At 39.7% G+C, this 25,655-nt stretch overlaps 1 protein-coding gene and 1 long non-coding RNA gene across 3 annotated transcripts; one reads left to right on the forward strand and one right to left on the reverse strand.

Annotated features, from left to right (window-relative positions):
• The first annotated feature begins 2,212 nt into the window (after positions 1-2,212).
• On the forward strand, positions 2,213-12,095 carry lhx2b (LIM homeobox 2b). 2 transcript variants are annotated; one of them, XM_037259415.1, is made up of 5 exons: positions 2,213-3,336; positions 4,228-4,430; positions 5,217-5,584; positions 7,865-8,070; positions 11,129-12,095. In XM_037259415.1, exons 1-5 carry the CDS (start codon positions 3,154-3,156, stop codon positions 11,417-11,419), a joined length of 1,251 nt encoding a protein of 416 aa, XP_037115310.1. In that variant the 5' UTR covers positions 2,213-3,153; the 3' UTR covers positions 11,420-12,095. The 2 variants fall into 2 exon arrangements, with proteins under 2 accessions (XP_037115310.1, XP_037115309.1); XM_037259414.1 differs by having other exon boundaries at positions 2,214-3,336; positions 5,214-5,584.
• Positions 10,583-20,535, reverse strand: LOC119127473. Its single transcript, XR_005098829.1, has 2 exons — positions 20,292-20,535; positions 10,583-11,464 (listed from the first exon to the last, which is right to left on the reverse strand). It is a non-coding gene; the product is annotated as an uncharacterized LOC119127473 (long non-coding RNA).
• Between the last annotated feature and the right edge of the window lie 5,120 nt (positions 20,536-25,655).

The following is a 25,655-nucleotide window of genomic DNA, read 5'->3' on the forward strand; positions in this document are numbered from 1 at the left end:
CTCTGGCATGTTTTAAGATTTACCCAATTAAACATCTTTACGGTGTACTAAAAACAAAGAATATATCAGCTCATCTTTTTGAAACTTTTATCAGATCCGCTCACAAAAAGAAGGAAGGTGTTTTTCCTCATGAGAGAACAGCCGGCAACTGTGCCGTTTTCTTTCTTTTTTTTTTTACTATAACAAACTTTTGTTGTTGAATAAAAATATGACAAAACCGAGAAAGAGAATCGCTTAAACCTCATCTCTCTTCCAGTGAATTATCTTTCTGGTAGTCCCAATTCAAAACGCGTGTTGCGCGCGCGCCTGCGTGAGCCTTCAGTTTTTATGGAATTTATGTTAATCTGTCATTTGTTTAATTCCTTTCCAGTGTTGGCAAAAATGATATATTAGTGAAGAATGAATGAATGTCATTTCGGTCTTTCATCGAGCCAGTAAGTGATTATCCGTAAAATGGCTTGCACCCACGGGATTTCATTTAAAAATAGGAAATATGCATTATATGTCCGATGCGCTTAGTTTTATTTTATTTTTGTGTGTGGGGTGTGTGTGTTGATGTAGGTCAAGTTGTGATTAATGTTGACCAAAAGAGTGTATATCGCGTAGAGACAAATTTTATTAACCGTTTACCTTTTGAAATGTCTTACATTCCGTCATAGAATGCGGCCAATGTGCTATGTTTGAGAGAGGGAGCGAGAGAGAGAGCGGGAGAGAGAGAGAGAGAGAGAGAGAGAGAGAGAGAGAGAGAGAGAGAGAGAGAGAGAGAGAGAGAGCGGGAGAGCGAGAGAGAGAGACAGACAGAGAGAGGGAGAGAGAGAGAGAGAGAGAAAGAGAGAGAGAGAGAGAGAGAGAGAGAGAGAGAGAGAGAGAGAGAGAGAGAGAGAGAGAGAGAGACGCACACATCAGGGGTTACAACTTTTAATGTCTAGATGCACTAAACTTCAGCTCTCAAGCTTGATATAGAAACAGTTGAGATATCATCACATTTTAAACCACAATACATTATCCTAATTGATCGCATATACTAACAGTTGTAAATCGTGGCTTTCTTTTCTTTTTTTTATCTCCGATCTTAAATTTAATCCTCGAAAACAAGCAAATCTGACTCGTAGGATACAAATACACGTAAATGTCCCACATCCTTTGACTCCTCCACGGCAACTTAATGTCATATTTCATACACGCCCGCAGACATGCCCTGTCCCGCTATGTTTAATATATAAAGCCAGCCATCTAGCGGCTCGAAAATTCAGATGATACATATGCATGTATTCAATTAGGGGTATTACACCAGGTAGTTTGCATAAGGATTTAGGAGCTTAACATCATATTTGTGCTATAAAACCTCACAATAGCCTAAATGCGAGCTTTTATGTGGAGGAGGGGGTGACAGTGGATAGACTATTTCTGAAAAAAGCCAGGGGCAGCAAGGGATTTGAAAATACCAGGAAAACTGTGAATTATTACTCTTTTTGCCGAAGAATGGACAGCCAAAAATACCATATCAGCCTTATACGGTCGATGTACCTTTTTATAGGTGAACAAAAGGCAAAGCGGTGATGTAATAACCTGTCATTTTATCCCTATGCGTGCCGGATCAAACTTCTCCTTGAGAGCACTGATGACCAGGTCCATTCGTCCCCGCCCAATTAAGAGCGGAGAGCTAATTAGAATGAGTGGATCAGTTCCTCTCGGTGGTGTAGTCCCTGTTGCTAAACCAAGTGCTCGCTGTCTGCTCACAAATGCACAAATGACAATTAAATCAAGTCCAGGACGTGACTGTCCCCCGCCCCCTCTTTTTTTCGTTGGTTTTGTGAGGGAAATTTTGAGGAGGGATCGAGGGGCGTCCTAATATTGAGACACATTGTACATTGATAATAATAATAATAATAATTAGAGCAGGAGTCTAAATAATAATAATAATTATTATTATTATTATAATCTTCATCATCATAATCGGAATAATTAGAAGAATAATTTGTATAATATAAGATAATAACAGCCCATGTGTTTTTGACTGTTTGAAAGGAATTTTTAAAATAAATGCAAACAAAGGGGAGGGGAGCTAACGGAGAATTCATCAACTACTGCTGCCATAGTGAGGTTGCTGGGAGAAACTTTGCGTCATAAGGTCCCAACAGACGTGTTTTGTGCGCACAGCCCGTCTCTTATTTCGTCGCAGGATTTGAGCTCCAGTTGCCGGTGTGTGTGGCGGTCCACGCGTTTTAACCGAGAAGAGACGAGACGTGGTGCTACCAGGCTTCTCGCTCGTTCAAGTAACTCGGAGTATACTTCGATGACGGCGGCCCAGCCAATGAACTCACCCGGTGCGTCATGACGCAACGAGGCCTCGTTGATAAGGAGCAGGAGTCTAAAGTGGATGTGAGAAAGAGGCTCGGCGATTTAGGGGGGCAAGAAACAAGTAGACAGCTCCTCCTCTTGTACGCACGTGTTATGCGGCCTCTCTGGCAGGAGACATAACAGCAATGTAAACAGGCAACCGTGAAGAGAGGAAAAAACAACGCTTGTCTCAGAGGGGACTGAACAATGCAAATAATTTTTTTAATTTATTTTATTTTTTAATGTCATCTACACATAGTTTGACATAACATCCGGACTGTTGAACCTAAAGAAGAGGGAGCTGCGCCCACGTTTTCAAATCATTTGGATTATTTTTTGTTTTTGTTCTTTTTTTTTTTTTTAATTGGGAGATGCAGGGGTTCTCCGCTGCTTCCCTTCAAACTGCACAGAGTAAAGGGGAGTGAAGGGGAGGAATTTTGAGATTCGAATTCTGAAATCTCACTCCCTGGTTTAGTGGAGAAGACATCGGAACCAAGAGCAACATAGCCCGGCCGTTTGGTACGTTTTATTTATGGCAGAAATGTTAGCAATATCAGTTAGTCATAGAAAAAATGTAGAACACTACGGAGACAAAATTCATAAACGTCACTGTTAATTGCGAATGAATAATCCGAATCAGAATGAATGATATCCGGAAAAGAGTTTCCATTGGCGGATCATAAGTAGTAAGGAGAACACGTGTCCAATTTTCCCTCATTTTTTTCCTCCCTGATCTGGATTTTTAACTTGTCGCGTCAACAAGGAAAAGCCTGAAAAAATAAAGGACACAACCGCAAGTGGCTTTTTCTTCTGATGGACATCTTGGCTTTTAGATCCGAAGAGAATAGTTTTAGTATTCTCCCATCGGCGGCAACAATGCTTTTCCATGGCCTCCCCGGAGGCGACGTGCACGGCGTGGTGGAAGAAATGGACCGGAGAGGGAAGAGCGAGTCAGCGGCCATCAGCTCAGCTATCGATATGGGCGAGTCGGAGACGGTATGAGCAATTTCTTTCATTTTTGGGGGTTGTTACAGCACACTGCATAGCGGCCTCTGAGATTTCAGTGAAGAAACTTCAATCTTCATCAAATAGTTGATGTTGCAGTGCTTTCGTGGATGCAAAGGCAGCAAACTTCCACCACGGACTTCGACATCGAAAACGATCTAAAAAAATATTTACTCGCATAAAGTCACAAATACGCATTACAACTATATAATAATAATAATAATAATAATAAAATATTATTATTATCATACATCGATCAAATAAATAAATCAAATATCAAAAAATGGAAAGCTGCATGTGTGGATTTTCCTATGAGAAACAATCATGAACAAAATAGAAACGAACACTAAAGTAATTTGTATACCGGTATTTTTGGGGAAATTCTAAAATACATAACTTACTTCGACAATAATATTTGTTGCATGATAGTCCCTCTATAAAACAACTTAATGTCACCTATAAATTGAACTATACATTCAATTTCCGAATGATATATAAATGTGAGCTGTGCTGTTTTGGGGACAAGTAATTTGTTCCATACAAATAGTAATAAATATTATAATAATCATCATCAGTATAATGATAACAATAATGAAGTAAATATTGACTGCAATCATGAATTATGATTCAGTTTTTTTAAAGGATGTCTGGCAGGTTTAATTATTGTGATTTTTTATGAGAGTGTTACATTTTTGAGTCTGTACTCATTAAAAATCAAGACTTTTTTAAGAATTCATAATAATTGTGAAGATGAACTAGTGTTTGAATCGAAAATCGAACGAACGTCTCCTGTTTTTGGTCCATGCTTAACGAGATGTTGCAAACACACCAAGTGTCTGACGTGCTGACTTCGTCCTCGTGCGTGTTCCCCGCTGACAACAGGCCATGCCGTGCCTGACAACAGAGCGCGTGGCCCTGTGCGCAGGCTGCGGAAGGAAGATCGCGGACCGCTACTACCTGCTGGCTGTCGACAAGCAGTGGCATATGCGCTGCCTCAAGTGTTGCGAGTGCAAACTCAACCTGGAGTCGGAACTCACCTGCTTCAGCAAGGACGGCAGCATCTACTGTAAGGAGGACTATTACAGGTAGGAAGGCCCTGCAGCCACGCTGAACCCACAAGACCCCTCATGCTGTTCGTCTTGGCCCCCCCCAAAAACGACATTTGGAATTAAAAAAAAATATTTTGGTAAAATATTGGTCCGACCTGCTACTTTCTGGGTTCATTTGTACAAAACATATTTTGTCTTACAGAACAACCGCAACATTTTAGTTGTTTGGTTGAAAAACGATCCAATTGGGCCGAATTGCCCCAGTAGTGGGTCGGTCCAATTTTTGTTTGAAATTAGGTCAAAGTACAGGCACGAGTGAAATATATTTTTTTAAAGTGTTTCTGCTGTTGTTTATATGAATGAACATTTTGGGGGCCATTATGTGTGCCGTTTAGTCTGAAACACACTGCAGGGAAACAAATGGTAATACGCCCCAAAATACAAAATGAAAGAAAGTTGAAACTTGATCAATTACTGTGTTCTGGCTTACCTTGACTGCCCACCTTTACGCAGTCCAGTAGGCTAATAAAAGAAAGAAAGAAAGAAAGAAAGAAAGAAAGAAAGAAAGAAAGAAAGAAAGAAAGAAAGAAAGAAAGAAAGAAAGTTTTATTCACTCGAATATTTTCTTATTGTTTTCAAAACCGCTCCTATATATATTTGCCTCACGCTGTAGTAATAAAAAATTCGCGTGTTAAAGAAAAAACTTTCGCCTGTTGGCTGCATGACCGCGCCACAGTGGCGTGTCGTGTCAGAGCGGTAGCCCCCTGAGCTCGATTGTATGCGTTTCCAGCCGCTGATGGGGTTCTGTGTCGCCCGCAGAAGATTTTCGGTGCAGAGATGCGCTCGTTGTCATCTCGGCATCTCTGCCTCGGAGATGGTGATGCGCGCCCGGGATCTAGTCTACCACCTCAACTGCTTCACATGCACTACCTGCAGCAAGATGCTCACCACCGGGGACCACTTTGGCATGAAGGACAGTCTGGTGTACTGTCGGCTGCACTTCGAGACTCTCATCCAGGGAGACTATCAGACACATTTTAATCACGCGGATGTGGTGCCACATAAGAGCCTGGGCCCGGCCAACACGCTCGGACTATCCTACTTCAACGGAGTGGGGACAGTGCAGAAAGGCCGGCCCAGGAAAAGGAAGAGCCCTGGACCCGGAGCAGAGCTCGCAGCATATAACGCAGGTAAGAAGGACACGTGAAGAGCTTTGATAAGTCAAATAAATAAATAAATAAATAAATAAATAAATAAATAAATAGCGAGCAAAAAACGGATAGGGGACAGCAGGTTATTTAACTTGTAAGTAAAAAAAAAAAAGGTAAAATCTGAAAACTCAACAAAATTTATTATAGTTTTATTTATTTATCTTTTTATTTCCAATGATATGCAAATGAAAGTCGAGGCAAAGTAGGTTATTACGCTTCGAGCTATTACGTGACCAGCCAATATCAATCGACTTTTTTATGAGTTGGAATGGGGGGGAGCAGTAGCCTATCTCTTAATGTTTGTCAAATTTATATCAGCAGCTCCTTCACAATGGCGTGTTTGAGAGGGCGTGTTTTATTTTGCGGACAATATAGTTTCCATAAAGTTACGTTCAGCCCTTTACGGTGGGGTACTTGCCCTAGTTGTTCTCGAGCTCAGACATCTTATGCCTTCAAACTAACGACGTTTTGATTTTGAAGTCGCATTATGGACGTCAGTAATAAACTGTCCAAACAAAGGAAAGTAATATTTTCGCTACACGCACAATCGAGAACCATATTACAAAATAGATTAGTCGCGCAATGCATTGAGTACACATTTCTGGAAACACGCACAATTTCACCATTAGTTGGTATTTGTAAAGACAGAACCAACTTCACACTAACAGAGTTAATACTTAGCCTAACAACCTAACAAGACAGGAATATGTATGATTTAAAGTTAGCATTAGTTTATTGTCCTCCATGGGATTAGAAGGGAAACTTTTTGATGTTCCGCCAGCATTCACCTTTTCCACTTGTCTGGCTCCATAGACATCTGTAGACCCCCCCCGCACGCACGCACGCACACGCAGGTTTTTTGCACTGGGACGTGGCCAATGTTGTTCATTGTGCTTTCTCATTGTTATTCATCAGTTTCATAGAGCACTATTTGCTTGAGGGATTCCAAGTTAAAGCTCTGATGATGTAGAGGTACATCCGCCTGATTTGTGGGTGAACAGCGTGGGATTGATTGTTGGCTGTTCATTGTTCGTCTCTGGATGTGCCCTGCGACTGGCTGGCGACCAGTTTAGGGTCTAGTTTGCCTTTCGCCCGATTTCGGCTGGGATAGACTCCACCACCAGCAACCTTGACCAGGACAATCTGTGTTGATAATGGATGGCTGGATGAAGGTTATTATTGCCACGGTTTTGTCATATACCGTTTGTAATACATTATACGCGCACACAGTTCAATCAACTTTATACATGAGAAGTGCGCGCGCGTGTGCGTGCGTTTGCGGCGTGTTCTTGGGGGAAAAAAAGTTTCTTGAAAAAAAAAAAAACAGTGCTGATGTTAAAAATACTTTGTTTTTCTATCTTTTTTTAAAAATCGATTATATGAATTAAATACCTAGGTTGGTCATGTAGATTGTTCATGTCAGAAAACATTTCCTTGTCCATTTAGATAAAAAAAAAAACGAGAGTAAAGATGCAGCGCGCCCTCTTCTGCTTCGAACCAGAAACCACATCCAACTTCACCTGTACCGTAGAAAATACGAGGGTTCACGTGGCGCGTGTGCATTAACTTCTGAACACACTCGATGAGACTCGCAGAAGCAAGCGACCATCAGACACACTCTCAGATTGCTTTCGGTTAAAAATACTGCAGCATATGTTTTTTGTAGAAGGCAGCATTTGTTCTGCGTGGTGTTTATGCACTAATTAAGAGAAGTGTTGTTTTGATGCTTTTCACTCACTTGATATTCATCATTTGCAGCGTTAAGATATTGAACACGAACTGTTATGCACGCAGCAACACTTTGGCCAGTGCCAAGAAATTTGCAGACTGGGACAAATATGAGCGAGTGTGTACTAAAGCTTGGCTAGCACTTCTTCCTGGTAAAGACAGAAAGAAGATGCAGAGCAACAAGGTTTAGAGGATATGTAGCTGTAACTAACGTCACCGGCACTGTTTCAAGTGGGACTTGGTTGTTTTGGGAAATTAAAAATACTGTGATTCAATTTTTTTTTAAATGACATATTTCCCACGCTCATCTAATTTACATAAATACTGCACATACATTCTAGTCTTTGGTTATTGGATTTATGTGCCAAGCTTGAGAGGATGTTGTTACTACTGGCACATTAAAGCCATAAGATGCCGGCAGATGCTGGGAATGAATACAACAAATAGAAATAAAAATGACAACGTTTAATGACCAGATCACTCTTCCCGCTGTGTAATAATCTATTTTTCTTGTTCCCTGCTGGCCTGCAGCGTTGAGCTGCAATGAGAATGACAGCGAGTCTATGGACAGGGATTCCCAGTATAGCTCCAGTCAGAAAACCAAGCGCATGAGGACATCCTTCAAACACCACCAGTTGAGAACCATGAAGTCCTACTTTGCCATCAACCATAACCCAGACGCCAAGGACCTCAAGCAGCTCGCCCAGAAGACAGGCCTCACTAAGCGGGTCTTACAGGTACACATTACAATAAATTAAGTTAGGTCCAGATGTGTTTCGGACAGGCTGGGTTTTTTAATATCGCCTTTATACACTGCCACATATTCAGATGTCTTAAGCCAAGCAAACGGAGAATACTTTTCACTTACTGAAGCCAAAAGTGAGTGTTGCACGACAAAAAACAAATACATTATGCAATAAGGTGTCTGCTGTAAAACATCTTCAACGTGATCTCCATGGCTTCCAGTCTTTGGGCTGCCAATAATTTTCAGCCAAATACTACAGATAATGGTTAAATTTACACTTAGCTTTATTGCACAAACGGTAAATTTCACATTTTTTGTGAAAGCTCTTAAATTAAAAGTGCTAGGCTTGACTTCCATTATGTCTCAATCTTTCTGTTTTTGTTGGTGTTTAAAAGCAAAGTCAGAGAAACGCATTATATAACAAATTATAAACACTGATGGGCCAAATTGTAGAACAACACTCTAAATAAACTCTTCATATTTTGTCCTGAAAAGAAGCACAACTGGCTCAACATCTCTTTTGCATTGCATTTACTAATCATGTGGTGAAAACCGCACTCTGAGCAAATAATGATGCAAAAAAAATATTTTGTTTGTTATATTTAAATTGTAGCACAATGTTGAAGCATAAATGACAATTTTCTGAAAGGGGAAGCATGAAATATGTCAAGGGAATCAGTGATATGATGAGGAATGAGGGATGAAAACCAAAAGCTGTTTAGTGTAACAGAAGAGGGATTACAACAGAATTCCACAGTCAAGCGGTAAAATCATCACGGGGACGAGACAATTTGACAATTCATTCTACTGTTTTAATTAACGTTTGCAGAAAACAAAGCAGTCGTTTTGCTTTGATGCTTTCAAGTTTTCATGCCTGCTATTCCAGCTGATATGCTTCTCCCCCTGCTCGTTTCCCATGGCTGCATGCATGATTCCATCACTTGCTCTCAGCGGCAAAGAGGCTGTTGCCAAGTCCGCTGCTGAATAACCGGAAAACGATGAATTTGATACGATAAAAATGAGAAAAAAGAAGGAAAATCGTCAATTCAAATTCAATCGTTTCATTTCATTTGAAAGATTATAATTGTATAGTGTATGTAATTTTTAAGTTTTAGATTAACTGGCAACTTGCCAACTGTGAATAAATGGGTGTGAATCTTCTGAAGGATGTGCAATTTGCATTTGAATTTATTAACATCTTTCCTGTCTTATTTGTGCTGCATTATAGACCTTACATCTCTATTTTATTTACCTTTATGTCTGAAAATAATAGGCTTTGTTGAGACAATTATTTTTCTTCTTATGATGTGAAGTGGATACCGTTTATAGCTGTGATTGACTGGCGATCAGTCAAGGGTGTAACATGACTTGTCCCAAATTCAACTGGGATAGGCACCACCTGACCCAAAGCAGGGCAAACAGCGTAAAACATAATTATAATGGAAGGATAAATGTACTTTTGTTTGCTTGGTCTGTGAATTTAAGTTAACACACACAGAGTTAAACATGCTTTACATCCATAATGGCAGGATTTGTTGATGAAGATGAAGACACATGATAGATTTTTCAACTCGAATCATCAGTCAAATTATTTCACCAATAATTTCAATTTAATCGAATTCCGCTCTTTGTTATAAAAAATAAAGGAGGGTGGGTAATAGTTGTAGAGTTTTTAAACTGTGTAGAGCAGCAGTCTGTGGCTCTTTGAGAATGAGACCGACGCCCTTTTCACAAATCATTATTGTTGTGTCTTTATCCAATCCAGCGCGATTCAAGAGTTTCAATTTAGTGTATCAAAACTTTTAACCAGTCGAGTTGCTGTGCAGGAATTACAACGTGCTGCATAATATAGCAACGCTGCAGGTCACAGAATGGCATTTTTTCTATTTCATTTCATGTTTATTTGCGTAGGGACAGATTTTGCAAGATAGACAAGCAAAAAAAAAAACAAGCATCAGTGTACAGGCTCACAGCGTTTATAGCTAATGCTAATATCCAATGTCCGTCCCCTTCAACTTAATATAGTGTAATTGCGTGATGTCATCTATCACTATGTGTTTTGCTCTTGAGTAAAGTAAGCCACCTTGTATTCTTGGGCAGCATTCTCGTTTTCGTCATGACTAACTTTGTATGGGTGAAAAGTGAAAAGTTCTTCTCCTGCAGTTACATTGCCCGGTGCAACGATGGTGTCAGGTGTGCAATCACATGCCATTGGTCAATTGTGACTGTGTGGAAGCACAAGTTCATGTTTGTGTTGCAAACGAGGCCTAGCGTATATTGAGAGCAAAACTATCATAGAAGACTTGAACATTGTTGAGCTGCTGAAAAGCTATCATAGAAGACTTGAACAATGTTGAGCTGCTGAAAGGTTTCAAACTTGCTAAGTGCGTGCATGCTTATTTTGTCATGAAAGTGTTTCCAAGATTTCGCGGATATGGGTGCTATGTGGATTGACTGGTTGAATGGGTTTGCGTTTTGAAAATGAAGACACTTTCACACTTGAATAGACAGTCTGGCGCTTTATTTCTCAGCCTCCGCTGTATAGGGTTTTCATTCATCTTTGTCTTGCATAGGGAGGCACACACAATTACAAAGCACACTGAGAAAGACACTCATTTCTTAATTTGAAAACCCGTAATTCATTTTTGTACAGTTGTAAGTGAAAATCAGACAGGGATTCTTTTTTTTTGTTTGAAAGAAAAGAACATGAATAGAAGTGTAATTCAGCATTTTCATTTGCTACTTGCAGCTATCAAGGTTAATTTTTGATTTGTTTTTGTCACATTTGCTTGCACATCCACAACTACTTAAATGTGATTTTATTGTTTTGGAAAAAGCAGCACATTGTGCACATGTTCATGCTTTACAGCTGTAACAATTGTTCTGATAATATTGAAAATATTTGTAGGTGCAGTCAGATACAATCTGTGATCCTATTCGTGTGTATTTATGTATGATACTGTAAAAATATAAACATGTTGTGAACCTGTGTGAATGTGATTACTAAATACACTGGACGATACTGCAAATGATTTTATTTAACTTTGCAGGTCTGGTTCCAGAACGCTCGGGCCAAATTCAGGAGGAACCTTCTGCGACAAGAAAGCACTGGTGCAGACAAGACCTCCGACGGCTCCACACTGCCGGGAGGCACGCCGTCAGGACCGGCCTCTGAAATCTCAAATGCTTCCATGAGCCCCTCCAGCACCCCCACCACCCTGACAGACTTGACCAACCCCACTATGCCGACAGTAACCTCTGTGCTTTCCTCAGTCGCAGGCGGCATGGACGTTCACGAGTGTAGGAGCCCGTCACAGACCACACTGACTAGCCTTTTCTGATGAACGGAGCCTGATTGCAACCATCCCTTCCTCTGCTACACCCTGCTGAGTTGAAAACAAAGTTGACTCCTTTGAACATTAAGATTAGAAAAGTGAAAGTAACAGAAACAAAAAATAGAAAAAAGGAAAGGGTCAACATTTTCGCTGATCCCATTTACATACTTTGCAGACTGAGGCGGCCAAGCCTCACAGATGGAACTGTTGTTGTTATTTAGATATTGTCTTGTTGAGAACTGAGAAGACTTGATTTGCATTTTTCAATGTTTACAGAAAGTGACTAAGAGGAGAAAAAAACTGCTCAATTTTTGGGATTTTTCCAAAACAGTATTTATGTTGTTGTACAAGAGTCATTGTTAGATGAATTGTAATTTTTTTTTTCTTTGTGAAAATCTGAGATTAAACACCGGTTAAAATACCCTCGCACTGCAACGTGCCTGTAGTCTATTTTGTGTAAGTGATGTGCAAGATCAGACATGAATGGTTTGTCTCAGGAGAGAAAATGACCTTCATGGCTTATGTGTATGGGTGACTGTGTTTATTGCTAGTGATTACATGTGTTTTTGTTTCAGCACTGCTTTACAGGAAGCCACATCCTGCGATGCTTTAACTTAAATTGTTTATGCTTGAGTAGAGATGTGAAAATACAATTAAAATATTTTTTCCTAGCCTGCTGCAATTAGATCTTTAACCAAATCCCAAAGTTGCCCTCACATGAGGACATATGAAACTCAACAACATCATGGCAATGAAACCCTCACTACAATATCACTGTCAGAAATTTAAAGACCTTTTGATGTGAATGTAAACTTTATTTAAATTTTAAGGTGAATTTCACCAATGTGAGACAGAGAACATGTGCAGAAATTAATGGAATTATTAAAACTGCTCAATGGAATTAGTTAGTTATTGAATGAAAATGATGAGTTGAAATCATTTTGATACATGGGATCTCTGAAGTATTTTTTTATGTATTTCTGGGCAGCAAAAGTGTTTTGGCTAGTTAATTACTGAGCTCACAATTGTCACGAATACTCCAACGTCTTGATTAAAAAATATCCAAATCCAAACAAAACCGACAACATCACTTAGAAAATCTGTCTTCACATCTCCATAGCGAGATCAAATGTATCCATCTGAACAATTTGGGAGGCAAATTATTCTGTGTATTTAATACATGACTAAATAAAACACAAAGATTGTCAGATTGTACACCATTTTGAAATATGTAGAGCCAAGTAAATTTACAGACTAAAACGTTTACAGTAAACTATGTCTGTGCAATTTACAGTAAACTGCAACTTGCCAGTAAAAGCACTCCTTTTCTGAACTGATTCTGAGTACCTACCAGTCTCTTGTTTCACACTGAATCATACAAAAAAATATTTAGGTGCAACAAAAGAATTAGGAAATCACATTAATGCAATAACATCACAGTCATGAATCACACATTAGATATGAATGATCTTGTGGACAAAAAAAAAAACAACAACGGCAAGCTACTTTTCATTTAAAGATAATTGCTTCTTAAAATAGAAAAAAAAAATGTGTTTATTGGGGCATTTGTGCCAAAGCTGAGTCGCTAAAGTGGTTGACAGCCCACCATAAAAGGAAATCATTAAAGAAAAGGGGGTGTTGTTCATAGCCAGTCTCTCACTGGAAATGAAAAGTGTCTCAGGGCACCAACAACAGAGATTTTAGGTATTATAATTGGAGGAACATTCCCCATTAAAAATATTGCTTTTAAACTGTTCAGCTAAATGGTTTAACAAAGAACTTGTGTGTAGTGATGGGATGTAATGTTTTTTTCACAGTTAAACATCCAGCTATCCATTTGCTATGCAGCTTGTCCTCATTAGGGCACCGGGAAACTTAGACCTATCCCAGCTTGCAACATGCTTGAGCCGTGGTAAACCCATGACTGATCACCAGTCAATCGCAGAGTACATACTGTATAGAGAAATAACTATCATGCATGCCAGTGGTAAGTTTTGACTGCCGAATAAAGTTAAGAAAAATGTTTTGGAGATGCAGGGGAAAAATAATTTCATGCATAAACCTGAACAAGCAGAGCAAGCAAGCAACATGCCATTTTCAGAGCTTTCCAATATTTGAATTTGTATTTCCTGACTGTGACTGTGTCCGCCATGTCAGGGATATAAAAGATAAAAATACTTTATCTGCCTTCAAAATGTAAAATAAGTGTGTATAACAATATGTATGAATCTATTCATCCATTTTCAACACCGCTTATCCTGTACAGGGTGACAGGTTGCTATCCCAGCTGACTTCGGGGAAAAGGTGGCCTACACCCTGAGCTGGTTGCAGGGCACAAACAATCATCCACACCGACATCCACAACATCACTGAGTGGGAGTCAATACCACGCTGCCCACGCACGTCAGGCGAGAGTAACCCTACGCCCATCAATAACTTGCTATAAGAATCTAAATGATGCTATAAGCCTACAAACAATTTCTAATTATCCTGTTGTAAAGCATTTCGGGTCCCAGTTGGCTGTTGTAAAGGGCTATATAAATAAAATCTGATGAAGTGATTGATAACTGGAGCCATCAATAGTATGATACTCTCGGACAGCATAAAATCCATCCATCCATCCATCCATCCATCCATCCATCCATCCATCCATCCATCCATCCATCCATCCATCCATCCATCCATCCATCCATCCATCCATTTTCTGAACCGCTTAGTCCCCACGGGGGTCGCGGGTGTGCTGGAGCCTATCCCAGCCGTTATCGGGCAGTAGGCGGGCGACACCCTGAACCGGTTGCCAGCCAATCGCAGGGCACACAGAGACAAAAAAACATTCGCACTCACACTCACACCTAGGGACAATTTGGAGTGCTCAATCAGCCTACCAAGCATGTTTTTGGGATGTGGGAGGAAACCGGAGTGCCCGGAGAAAACCCACGCGGGCCCGGGGAGAACATGCAAACTCCACACAGGGAGGGCCGGAGGTAGAATCGAACTAACTCCTAACTGTGAGGTGGACGTGCTACCCAGCAAAATCCATCATATCCAACAAACCAGATACGTACCTAGACATCTTGGCCAAGATTGACTGAAAAGACAAGGGAAACCATAACACATACAATACATAATTGTAGCTATAAAATCCACTACTAGGCTGCCTGCTTATGTTCAGATGGGATCAGGATTAGATCCTTTACAATAAAGTAAGATGCACATTGTAATAACAAGGAACTGTGAAGTGAGTGACTCAAGAGACTTTAAAAGGTTTAATTTTACCTATAGGTAAAATTCATTTATTTCCATGTGTCTAACTTGATTAGTTATCCTGTTTCATTTAAAAAAAGACAGCCAACAGGAGAATGTTATCTGACTGAAATGTAATATTATCGCTCGTTATGTGACATGATAGAAAACTTCAGTGACTGTTTATGTGCCCCTACAGACAGCTTGGCTTCATTTCCCACTATGTAACACTGTCAATGAGTGTGAATGGCTGTCTGTCTCTGTATTTGCTCTGTGATTGAGTGGCGACCAGTCCAGGATGGCATCTGCCCTTCATATGAAGTCAGCTGGCAATCTGGCACTGAGACTCAGCTATTCACGACGGCACTACAAAGGATAGGATGAATTGTTTTCATCCACTATTATACCAACATGACATATTTTGTTCTCCATCGTGTCCCTTCATTGCTATTATTTCATCATACAGCACTAATCAATCAATAATAATGACAAGAAAAGGAGCTGCAAAAAATATTAAAATACAGTGTTCAATCAACTATAATCACAAAATCTTATTCATGCATTGAACTGTTAATTATTCTTCGAAAAATCTGGATTTATTTTCATTTCTTCTGTCAGAAGCTGAGTTGGCTTTCTGTAGACGTTATTCAACATTGAAATGACTTTTAAACTGAAAAAAAAAAGAAAAATCTAGTGGATGGGTGCAGGTCAGCTTCTATGAATCACATTAAAGGTTTAAAAACAGTTCCCGGAATTGAAGGGCTCATTTTATTATGTGCACACAGACTATAGGCTTACTCATTCTCAGGCTTACTCATAAACTGTTGTGGGATAAAAGTGACTAAATGAAGTAACTGTTCCTTAAAACAACAGCTTCATTTCAACAATCTGTAATTTATTTCAAGAATTGCATCAGACATTAATAACACAGAATGCTCTTTTCATAATTGCATGCACTTGAGTCTCGACATGATGGGAGGCTTGAGTACATTTGCCTTGTGAAGTGGGCACCTGGAAACCAGCCCCAATTCACCATAGCTAAAATACACAGTGGGATTATTCTAAAAAATAAATTACAATATATTACAAAGGGTTTAATGCCCGTTGTTCACATATTTCTGAATGAAATACAGCTGAACCTTCATTTTACACGCTTTGATTCTACACGACTTTCTATGGTTTGGTCATGGACCCAATTTTTTTCCGTCGTATTTTAAATGAACGATGTTGTAGAAATTGCAGAGCAAAAAGACAAGAAGCAGTTTCTACTTTTGACTACGCAACGGCGTGTCGTTCTTTTTCGCTTTCCGTGTTTCTCACGCCCATCACGTCTCTTAAAGGGACTGCAGCAATAACATAAAGGTTGTACATTAATTAGCACAAACAAACCCACTGTCAGTAAGCAGAGGCAGGGTAACGACACAACAAACAGTGAATTATATCATATTAATTTTCACCGAGAACAATGACATTATTCCCCAAATGCAAACACGCGTATCTATATATAAGTACGTATTTCCTTACTGCAATTTACCAATACGCTCTGATTTTTTTCTTCCTCTTCCAAGATGTTCGCAAAATCGAGGCGAGGAATATTTAGGGTTGCCACAAATGATAATTTTGCTAGTTGTCGTAGTCGTAATTGGTAGACTAATCAGATCATATTTAAATTGGGGTATAATGCACTGGCAAGCAGCTGCTCTTATACGAGCATTGGTAACTTACAGTGTGAATTCTTTCAGGTATATGCAAATGAATGAAAAGACAATAAGATCATAGTACGATCAACTTATATGAAACTTTGTACCGAATTAGTTCTAAATGATGATGCAACAGGGCGGCTCGGTGGTGCATGTCTGCCTCACAGTTAGGAGGGTGCCGGTTCGATTCCACCTCTGACCTTCCCTGTGTGGAGTTTGCATGTTCTCCCCGTGCCCGCGTGGGTTTTCTCCGGGCACTCCAGTTTCCTCCCACATCCCAAAAAACATGCTTGGTAGGCCAATTGAGCACTCCAAATTGCCCCTGGGTGTGAGTGCGAGTGCGGATGGTTGTTCGTCTCTGTGTGCCCTGCGATCAGCTGGCAGCCGGTTCAGGGTGTCCGATGACTGCTGGGATAGACTCCAGCATGCCCGCGACCCCCGTGGGGACAAGCGGTATAGAAAATGGATGGATGGATTATGATGCAACAGAAACTGAAGCAGGTACTGTGGCCTTGAACTTTTGCTCTAAATATTTATCATTTTAAAATAGCATTTTAAAATAGAACCAACAATTGTACACTATGCTGAGTTGCACTAATACTATGAAAACTATATGAAATCATGAGTAAATATAGAGAAATAAAGTAAAGTACTAAAAAGTACTAAAATAAACACTTGTATTGGTTCATAATTTTTCTAGTTATTTAAACTTATACAAAATGCTTTGTTTTGCTTCTCTAGTATGCATAATCGGGTACACACATTTAAATTGTGGTATGCACTGTAAATTAGTACCATAAAACACATCCATCCATTATCTGAACCACTTATCCTAATGAGGGTCGCGAACATGCTGAAGCCTGGGATAGGGTGACTTCGGGCAGTAGGCGGGGGACACCCTGAACTGGTCACCAGCCAATCCCAGGGCCCACATAGACAAAAAACATTTACACACACACTTACACATACGGACGATTTGGAGTGGTCAATCAGTTACCATGAATGCTTTTAGAATGTGGAAGGAAACGGGAGTACCTTAAGGAAACTCACGCAGGCATGGGAAGAACACAGGAAGGCCGGAGCCGGAATTGAATCCCGCACCTCCGAATTGTGAGGTGGACATGCTAACCAGAGCCCCACCATGCCGCCCTTTACAATACAATACACTACTATATTATACCATCTATATACAATACGATACATTACGATATGCTACATGATGCGACGTGACACTACACTACGCCACAAAACAATAGATTACAATAAAAAGCAATACAATACAATTAACATTTAAGGAGCGGTCTTTTCAGAGGGAATGACCGGCAACAGTAAAAGCTTGGTCCCTTCTGAGGCTCCACTCAGTCCTCAGCACTTCCAGGAACATCTGATTTGCAGACCTGAAGCACCAGGCGGTTGTGTAGGAGCTCACGGAGGTAAGATGGGGCGAGGCCGTATATTAATGATTTGCTAACAAATAGAAGTATCTTAAGATGAATGCTAAAATGTACTGAGAGCCAGTGAAGGCAGGTCAGAATTGGGCTCCCTTTTATGAGCTCCAATTAGGAGGCGAACAGCAGCATTGGAGAGACTTTGTCACGAACGGAGTGTGGAATGGAGCGAGGACGACCAAATGCAGCTTGGACCAGGGTTTAATGTAGCAAACTCAAAGGACAGACCCGGCAAACTAACGTGACTAAACAACAAAACCAAAAGGACTGACCGCCAAAGACGTGAAACAAAAGACAGGAACCAAACAACCTCATGACAGTGACACGTGCATTGTCCGCACATCTCATGCAATGCTCCGACGGCGAGTGACACGCAAACAGAACTTAAATACAACACAGGTAACGAGAGGCAGGCGCGTGTGATTACACTAATCAAGGGCACACAGGAAGGGAGGGGCGAGCACACAGACACAGAGAAACGATGACAACCTATACACATCACAAAACTGGGGACGAGACATGACAGACTTGAAGGAGGACCGGCTGACTCCGGAGGGAAACGAGGTATTTTTTTTAACCATTTGTCTTTGTTTCTCCAAAGAGTTAGGGGAACGGGTGAGACAAAGGTTAAAGAGGGAGAAATAGGATTGGGCATTAGTCAGCTGAATAAAATGCTAAATATTATATAATATTATATAATATAATAATCTGTCATTTTTCTAAGAAAAAAAAGTTTTTTTTTCATTTGCCATTACATTCCTCATCACACAAAGATTGTTGTTGGTCACATGCTGGTCTGGTAAAGTAGTGTCTCGGCTGGCAGACACTGAAGGATGATGAGGGATGGACAAGACTACCACATTATCCTTGGCTCGTCTGAGAGACTTGTGCCATTTAATGGAGGGGGGCGGAGGTGAAAAGGGTAAAGAACTTGAATGTAATAAGTAATGAAAATGAGCTGGGTTACGATTACCATTCCCTTGGTCATTATATGGTCATTTAGGCCAGCTTTAGCATCTTGCCTTTCACCCGTAGGGCCTCTCCATCTCTGGGCTACAAACTAATTAGCATGAGGAGGCTTAGCTAACACAGTTATGCCTCTCCCTCTGATCACATTCACTCAATAGCCAAGGATGCATGTAGAGATGAAATTAGAGTGATTAATTAGGCTTTGACACAACGCCAAAGGTTCTCAATTTAACGCTGTCACATCAATAAAAAGGGCATCTCCTTAGCTGCATGCCGGGTGACCTAAAGGAGAATGACGTGGGGGTATTACCAACAATTAAGACCAATTAGTGGGAGCAACCCTCCAATGAAAAGACATACATAAATACATGGCACAATGCAATAAAGATGTTATCTGCTGATTTGGAAAGAATTTGTCCACTTTTCTAGTTTTTCAAGTATTTTTCGAAAAGCATCTTCAGTATTATTGTCCATTTCAGTCATTAAATTAAGACATGTCATTACAATTATCACAAATATACATTGTTTTAACAAACGTTGACCTCTACATTTCATTCATTATAGCAACAAGGACAACAGATACTACTGGCGACACTGGCGTAGAGGTGAGCTGCCCACCAAACATAAAACAATTGTTCACAACTGTATAGTGATTAGAAAATGCCCTTCAGTTTGCAAATGCGTGCTCACAAATATTAACTATTTAATGAATTGGCAGAAGGGCATCGGAACAGTGCTCTATCACCAATTTGTTTTCCTATGTGTCTGTCGCCCATTTTCATTTGTATTTCAAAACAAATGTTATCTGTAAAACATGGGGCTGAGATTTAGCTCACTTGAACCTCACTGTCAATGTTTCTTCTGATTCTTTCCTCATCTTAAACTTCTCTTAATATGCCTTGGTGTGGCTGGTATTTGATTACTTTGGAGTAAAATCCACTGCCATGATTGCTCATTTTATTCTTGCTTAGGACTTACTGAATCTAATCAGCAAATTGCCATTATTGCCATCATTAATATTTTTGGAAAACAAGAACAAACATTTTTTTAGATGATACATTGTTATTTTTCTTTGTGTCTTTTACCTTCCGCTTGCTTATCCACCCATCTGGTTAAAGGTTTTGTTAGGATTTAATTAAAAAAAATACTGTGTTCAAATCTTTTTCATATTTTCCAAAAACATTGAAATATTACTTAGGCAATTATGCTATGTGGTGATATGCTGGTCTCTCGTGATGATGGTCAGACGTGCCTCATTTGTGCATTTGACATTCTACATTCCATTCTTTATTTTGTATAGTAAATACTTCAGGTCGATTGAATTTGAGTCATTTTTTATTCATTTAAGCCCTTTTCCTTCCCAAATCAGTCAATACGATTTGTTAATCATCAAATCAACAATTATTGGATTTCACTTGATTTGTTCCAAATACCGGACCCTCTAATTTATGTTTCTGTGTCTTGATCATGTCCCACAGCACAAAACTCAGATTCTCCACAACACTCATCTGTCCTCACCTTGACAGACAGGAAGGAGAGCTCATTTAATCCAATCCAGCTATCCCCATGTTTGCTGGAAAGACTGCCTAGAGCAACCAGAGAAGAAACACAGCTTCATTATCCTTCTTCCCAAGTGACAAATCCTCCCTGAATGGAGCAGAATGTAAAAGTTTTCCAGGGACAGGCCTGGCTCGTGCTCTATTTAGATATACAGTGAAGTGCTGTCAGGGCAGAATGTGAGGCGCACGGCTGTGCGAAGCAAGTTTGAGGATGTGAACTTTGCATGGCAGCTCATGGAGTGGATGTGGGGAGTTGCCAGGTTCTCCCCCTGAATGTCGGTGGGAATGCAGCACAGGCAGCTGTCAGCAGAGAGGTGGCATTTCCTGCTCTGATGCTGACAGAGGCTGTCTGCAGGCAGCAGGAGTACAGCCAGACTGACACGCTGTTTATTCACAGATGACGTCTGAGCCGAGGATAGGTGTCACTGGCATTTTGGTTCACCTAGCGATGTGAAAACTTCCTTGGAACACTGGGTGAAGAAGTGTTTGTAGAGAACACATAAGCAGCGTAATTGAAGACCTCCAGCGTGTGGCCAACTACCTGGCCATGTGACAAATTAGAACACGCGTGCATAGAAAAGAGAATGAAAACATATTTTCTCACATGCAGAATCTTCGGCCGCATATCGGGTAAAAATCTTGCACTTAAAAAAAACAAAAACGTTTTTTTAAAAATTCGATGCCGATGCAAACATATTTTAACTGTATACTGTTGGAAATATTTGTAGGTACGAGATTAAACAAAACGTGCTGTTTTTCACGAACAGCCAACACTCTTTCTTTTTTGCTCGACAGTTTTCTCATACTAACATATATAAATGAAACTATCATATTTAAAGCATGATTTCTCTTTAATAGCAGCGATACATTTACCATTTGTACATGCATCACACGATTCTTTGGTCTTGACTTAAAAGATAACTCCCTCAAAAGATTCATGGTTGTATGCACTTGTATTGTGTTTCACTTTGAAATCCATGTGTGTATGAGTTTAACATATTAATACATATGTAGTATTTGTCTTTGTCTGGATTACTTCAATTATTGACATCTACAACATTTCATAAAACCCTTCGAAATCACAAGCTCTGTCTCCCCCCCCACTCACACACATATTTCTCGCTACTTTGTCTGCTCTGTAGAGTTGCTGGATGGAATTTGAGAAAAAAATACCCCAAATGCATGTTGATAATAATAACATTCTATACAACATATAGTACATATTTATTATATGAGTCTTTATTTCCACAATAAATTGACAAAATCCAACAATTCGCTAATATTATTGGAAATTCACCTTTTTGAATAGTGTTGAAAAAAATCTCCTGAATATAATTGTTAATGCAACACTTGAGAAATGTGAATATACCTATGAGAAACTTTCACAGGTTGCTTTAAAGAGCAGAGCTCTTTGAGACATTTGTTTCATCTAACAAGCATGCAAGTTAAGTGAAAGTGGAGATGTTTATCTTTGCAATGGAAGAAGTCCTATTTTTAGAGACACACCATATCAGTGTTTTGTCAATGCAGCAGTTTATTGGTAAGCATGTTGTTTAAAACTGAAGGAGGGAAAGGAGAATGTAATACTTATACTTTCTTTTTTAATACATTGCTCAATTAATCACTATAATTTCAATTATACAGAAACTGAATTGGACATGGAACCCTTACAAAACTCAGTTGGTCCATACTGTAAACATTTGCTGTAAAACTGGATGCCCTTTGCTGTAAATTTTGACCCATTAATACAATATACTGTATAGGGTTACCTTCCAGAAAACACCCGCAATAAGCAAAGTCCATAATATAGAAATACACCCATGGCATGTTATAGCATTTACAGCACTTTTTTTTTAGGTATTTCAACACACTTTTAAAATGATACAAGCATATTTAAATAAATGTATAATATAGTAAGAAAATGACAAAGTTGTCATGTGTTGAAATTGACATTCACCTTACTATTGCTGTATTTTAACTTTATGGCAGTTGTAAACATTTAATGCATGATCCCCTTTATAGAAATGGTTAAGTAAAATCAGTCAAAATCAGAAATATTACAAATACCTGCTTGAGATGAAATGCAGATGAAACATCAGTTTTGGCTGCCAAATATAATGTACTACCTAACACTACCACCTAACTTCCAAAGTTTGAATTGCAATACTTTATCATGATAACTAATTTTCCTTTTTTACATTTCTTTTGCTACTTTGTAACATGTAGTATTTTCCCAATGTCTGACACAATCCGTTGGACAATGAGCGTGTAGAATGAAGAGCTGTATGAAGGTACATAAACATAAGTTGCAATCAAGAGCAGCAGAGTTTGGCAAGGTTAAGTTGTTTTCAAACTACATATGATTGGCTAAAAGGTTGATACGAATCATTAGTTTTAATTTGTATAAAAAAATGAAATTGACTCTATTTGGATATATAATGCTTCCGCCATAATTGACACAACGACAGCAAAGGCAACACATTTATTTAGCCATTTTTGTGAAATTTCTGTGAAAAAACCCCTGTCGATTTTGCAGTTGAAAATTTACAATTAGGGTTTTCCGTAACTTTTCAAACTCATTCAGTGGGACATTTGAATTAGTTAAGTCTTTGTGAATTTGTTGATCATCTATTAAAAACAAAAAACTGTTTGCACAACAGTCATGTGTTGAGAACACAGACACACGCACGCACGCACGCACGCACACACACACACACACACACACACACACACACACACACACACACACACACACACACACACACACACACGTTCTAGTTTTTCTCCTCAAGGACACCCATTGTTATTACTAGGGTGAGGTCAGGGGTTAGGAAATTAACATAATTAACACCTACGTACATTAAGATACATGACAGAGATAGAATCACATGTTCACGTACACAAACACACATAGGTTTCAGCTGTTGGTTCTGTTGAAACAGAATTCATTGGACCTACTGTATAATTGAAGTCACTCTTAACTTTGACAAACACTGTTGAATAAAAAACAAACTTTGAAGCAGAACTTATACTTGCCTTTTTTCTTTATCCTTAATTATAATGATGTTGATTATGGTGATGGTGAATATAAAATAACAATATAATAAAAACAACACTACCAATAAAAACAAAAACATTATGAAAATAAAAAATAATAATAATTAATAAAAATAATGTAGTCAAAATATCGTCAATGATTTAAAATCAAACAAACATGTAATTACTATATTTTATTGGCTCAACAAAAATGACAATGTTTTACTGACACCAGTAAGTCAATCAAATACTTTAATAAGTCATCAAAATTAGAGTAATTAACTGGATATGATTTTAAACATTAATACGGTTGATTGAATAATACTGTGAATGCAGTAAGATACTGCAGAAAATTTACAGGACTGCTGCCACTAAAATAATCAAATTTTTACAAATGCAAAAAGCATCACTATAAGTGCAACCTTTGCAGTCTCCCACAGTCAGTTTACCTATTGTTTTTTAATTAATTATTTGGTTCTGTAGAATGAGCTTTAGCGTACATTGTGTTCCGCAGAAATACAATCAATTAAGAAAATGAGCGGTGATTCCACAGTTAAAATTACAGATGCAACACATGCACAAAATAGGCAACACACGCATGCCGAAAGGGCCTTGTTATAAATAAAGTTAGTCATGAAGCCAAGGAGCAGTGGCACATGATTGGAGGGAAAGTCCACGTAAGAAAGGTTACAAGCAGCCAGCGGGTCATTTATCTTGTTTGGATACAAACTACTTGATTCCCCAAATGAGTGGTGAGGAATCCTATGACACCAGCACTTAATCACAGCCTCTTCACCATTATAAATCAGTTGAACTACTGACACCTGAACTTTATTCCCTGCAAAATGTAAAGGCCACAGGCATAGGATCCCGTTATTAGTGGCACGCTGATCCATTGTGTTTGTACATTCAGGTCAGAAAGCAGGCCATGGGATGCAAGCCACATGAATCACCTAAGCAGTTGTGAATTCAGAAACCAAATGACACACCATATGGGACAACGCCCCCCACCCCATTTCCATATACAAATTTCTGTGACATTCTGTGTGACTTAAAATAGCTATTACAGTTTATGCCAAACACCTCTTAACTGTACAACTGATGCGAACAACCATATTTTGTCTCTGAAAACCCATCACTAATTCACCAGAATAAATTATGTAGAGTCCTTGATTAGGGTAACGGTGAGCTGAAGCTTTACTCAGTCGACATTAGGCCAGGGGTCTGAAACTTGGGACCCGGAACTATTTGAGTGTTTCACATGGATACACGATTAGGGGTGCAAGGCAGTATCCAATTGATCACGTCTCATTCGCAGCCGACTATGTTAGCTGCAAGAGCAGATATTGCAGTGTCGCAACACATTTTGCATGCTCTGATCTCATGCAGCGCCTCAATCTCTACTGGCCCAGTGTCAAGCACTGTGTGTGCCTCAACCGTCCTGATTTTAAAGAGAGTGAAGAGAGCTGCTTCAATTAGTCGGGAGTCGGCTATGTTCCATCGTACAATGGCACACGATTGCGCAAACACCCTCTTATTTCTTCTAGTCAAGTAAAATACCAAAAGAAAGAAAACGCCAGACAAGCCCCACCACAGCACTTTCCGTTAGACTTGAGCCGGGTATGAAATGTTTTTTTTAGCTTAGGGGCAGCCCAACATGTATTGAATGCACAGAGAAAGATGTGGTATTCAAGAAATCAGATGTCATTAATAAACTGGACATGCTGTGGAGCATTCGCAGTACTCAGAAGGATGAGAGAGAGGACCAGGTCACATTCTTGTCACGTGCGCAATGGAGCAGGGCGACCAAATGCAGCTTGAACCAGGGTTTATTGAAGGAAAAGGGGTGATGGAGGACATGATGAGGGGAACAAACAGGCGGGAGAACATGGCAACGTACGTGCAGCAGAAACGGACGCAAACCAGATGTGGGAAACGCAGACGGAGTGAACAGGGAAAACAGGCAGGACAAACAGGGAGGGCAAACAGGACGATCCGACAGGGAGTGACATGCGGACAGGACTTAAATACAGGATGGGTAACGAGGGGCAAGTGACAGCGATTACAATGATTACGGGTAGAACATAAGTGGGGCGAGTGCACAAACGTGGGACAGAGACGCGAACGGACACCATGGCAACAAACATGCAATGTGACACGAGGCGACGAGGAGAAGGCGCGGAGAAGCTCCACTCCATGTGGTGATCGGCGCCACCGAGGAACGGACACGTGATAGTTCTGAGGGTCTGATGTTGTTCTGACATGATATTAATAGAGATTGAGGCGA

This window comes from Syngnathus acus, chromosome 9, assembly GCF_901709675.1.
Source record: "Syngnathus acus chromosome 9, fSynAcu1.2, whole genome shotgun sequence".
Classification (NCBI taxonomy): domain Eukaryota; kingdom Metazoa; phylum Chordata; class Actinopteri; order Syngnathiformes; family Syngnathidae; genus Syngnathus; species Syngnathus acus.

Excerpts from the sequence above, each read along its gene's own strand:
- lhx2b (XM_037259414.1), top strand. The coding sequence starts at position 3,154 with ATGGACATCTTGGCTTTTAGATCCGAAGAGAATAGTTTTAGTATTCTC. Across the intron at positions 3,337-4,227 it reads ATATGGGCGAGTCGGAGACG|GCCATGCCGTGCCTGACAAC; the intron begins GTATGAGCAATT and ends CGCTGACAACAG. Across the intron at positions 5,585-7,864 it reads GCTCGCAGCATATAACGCAG|CGTTGAGCTGCAATGAGAAT; the intron begins GTAAGAAGGACA and ends GCTGGCCTGCAG.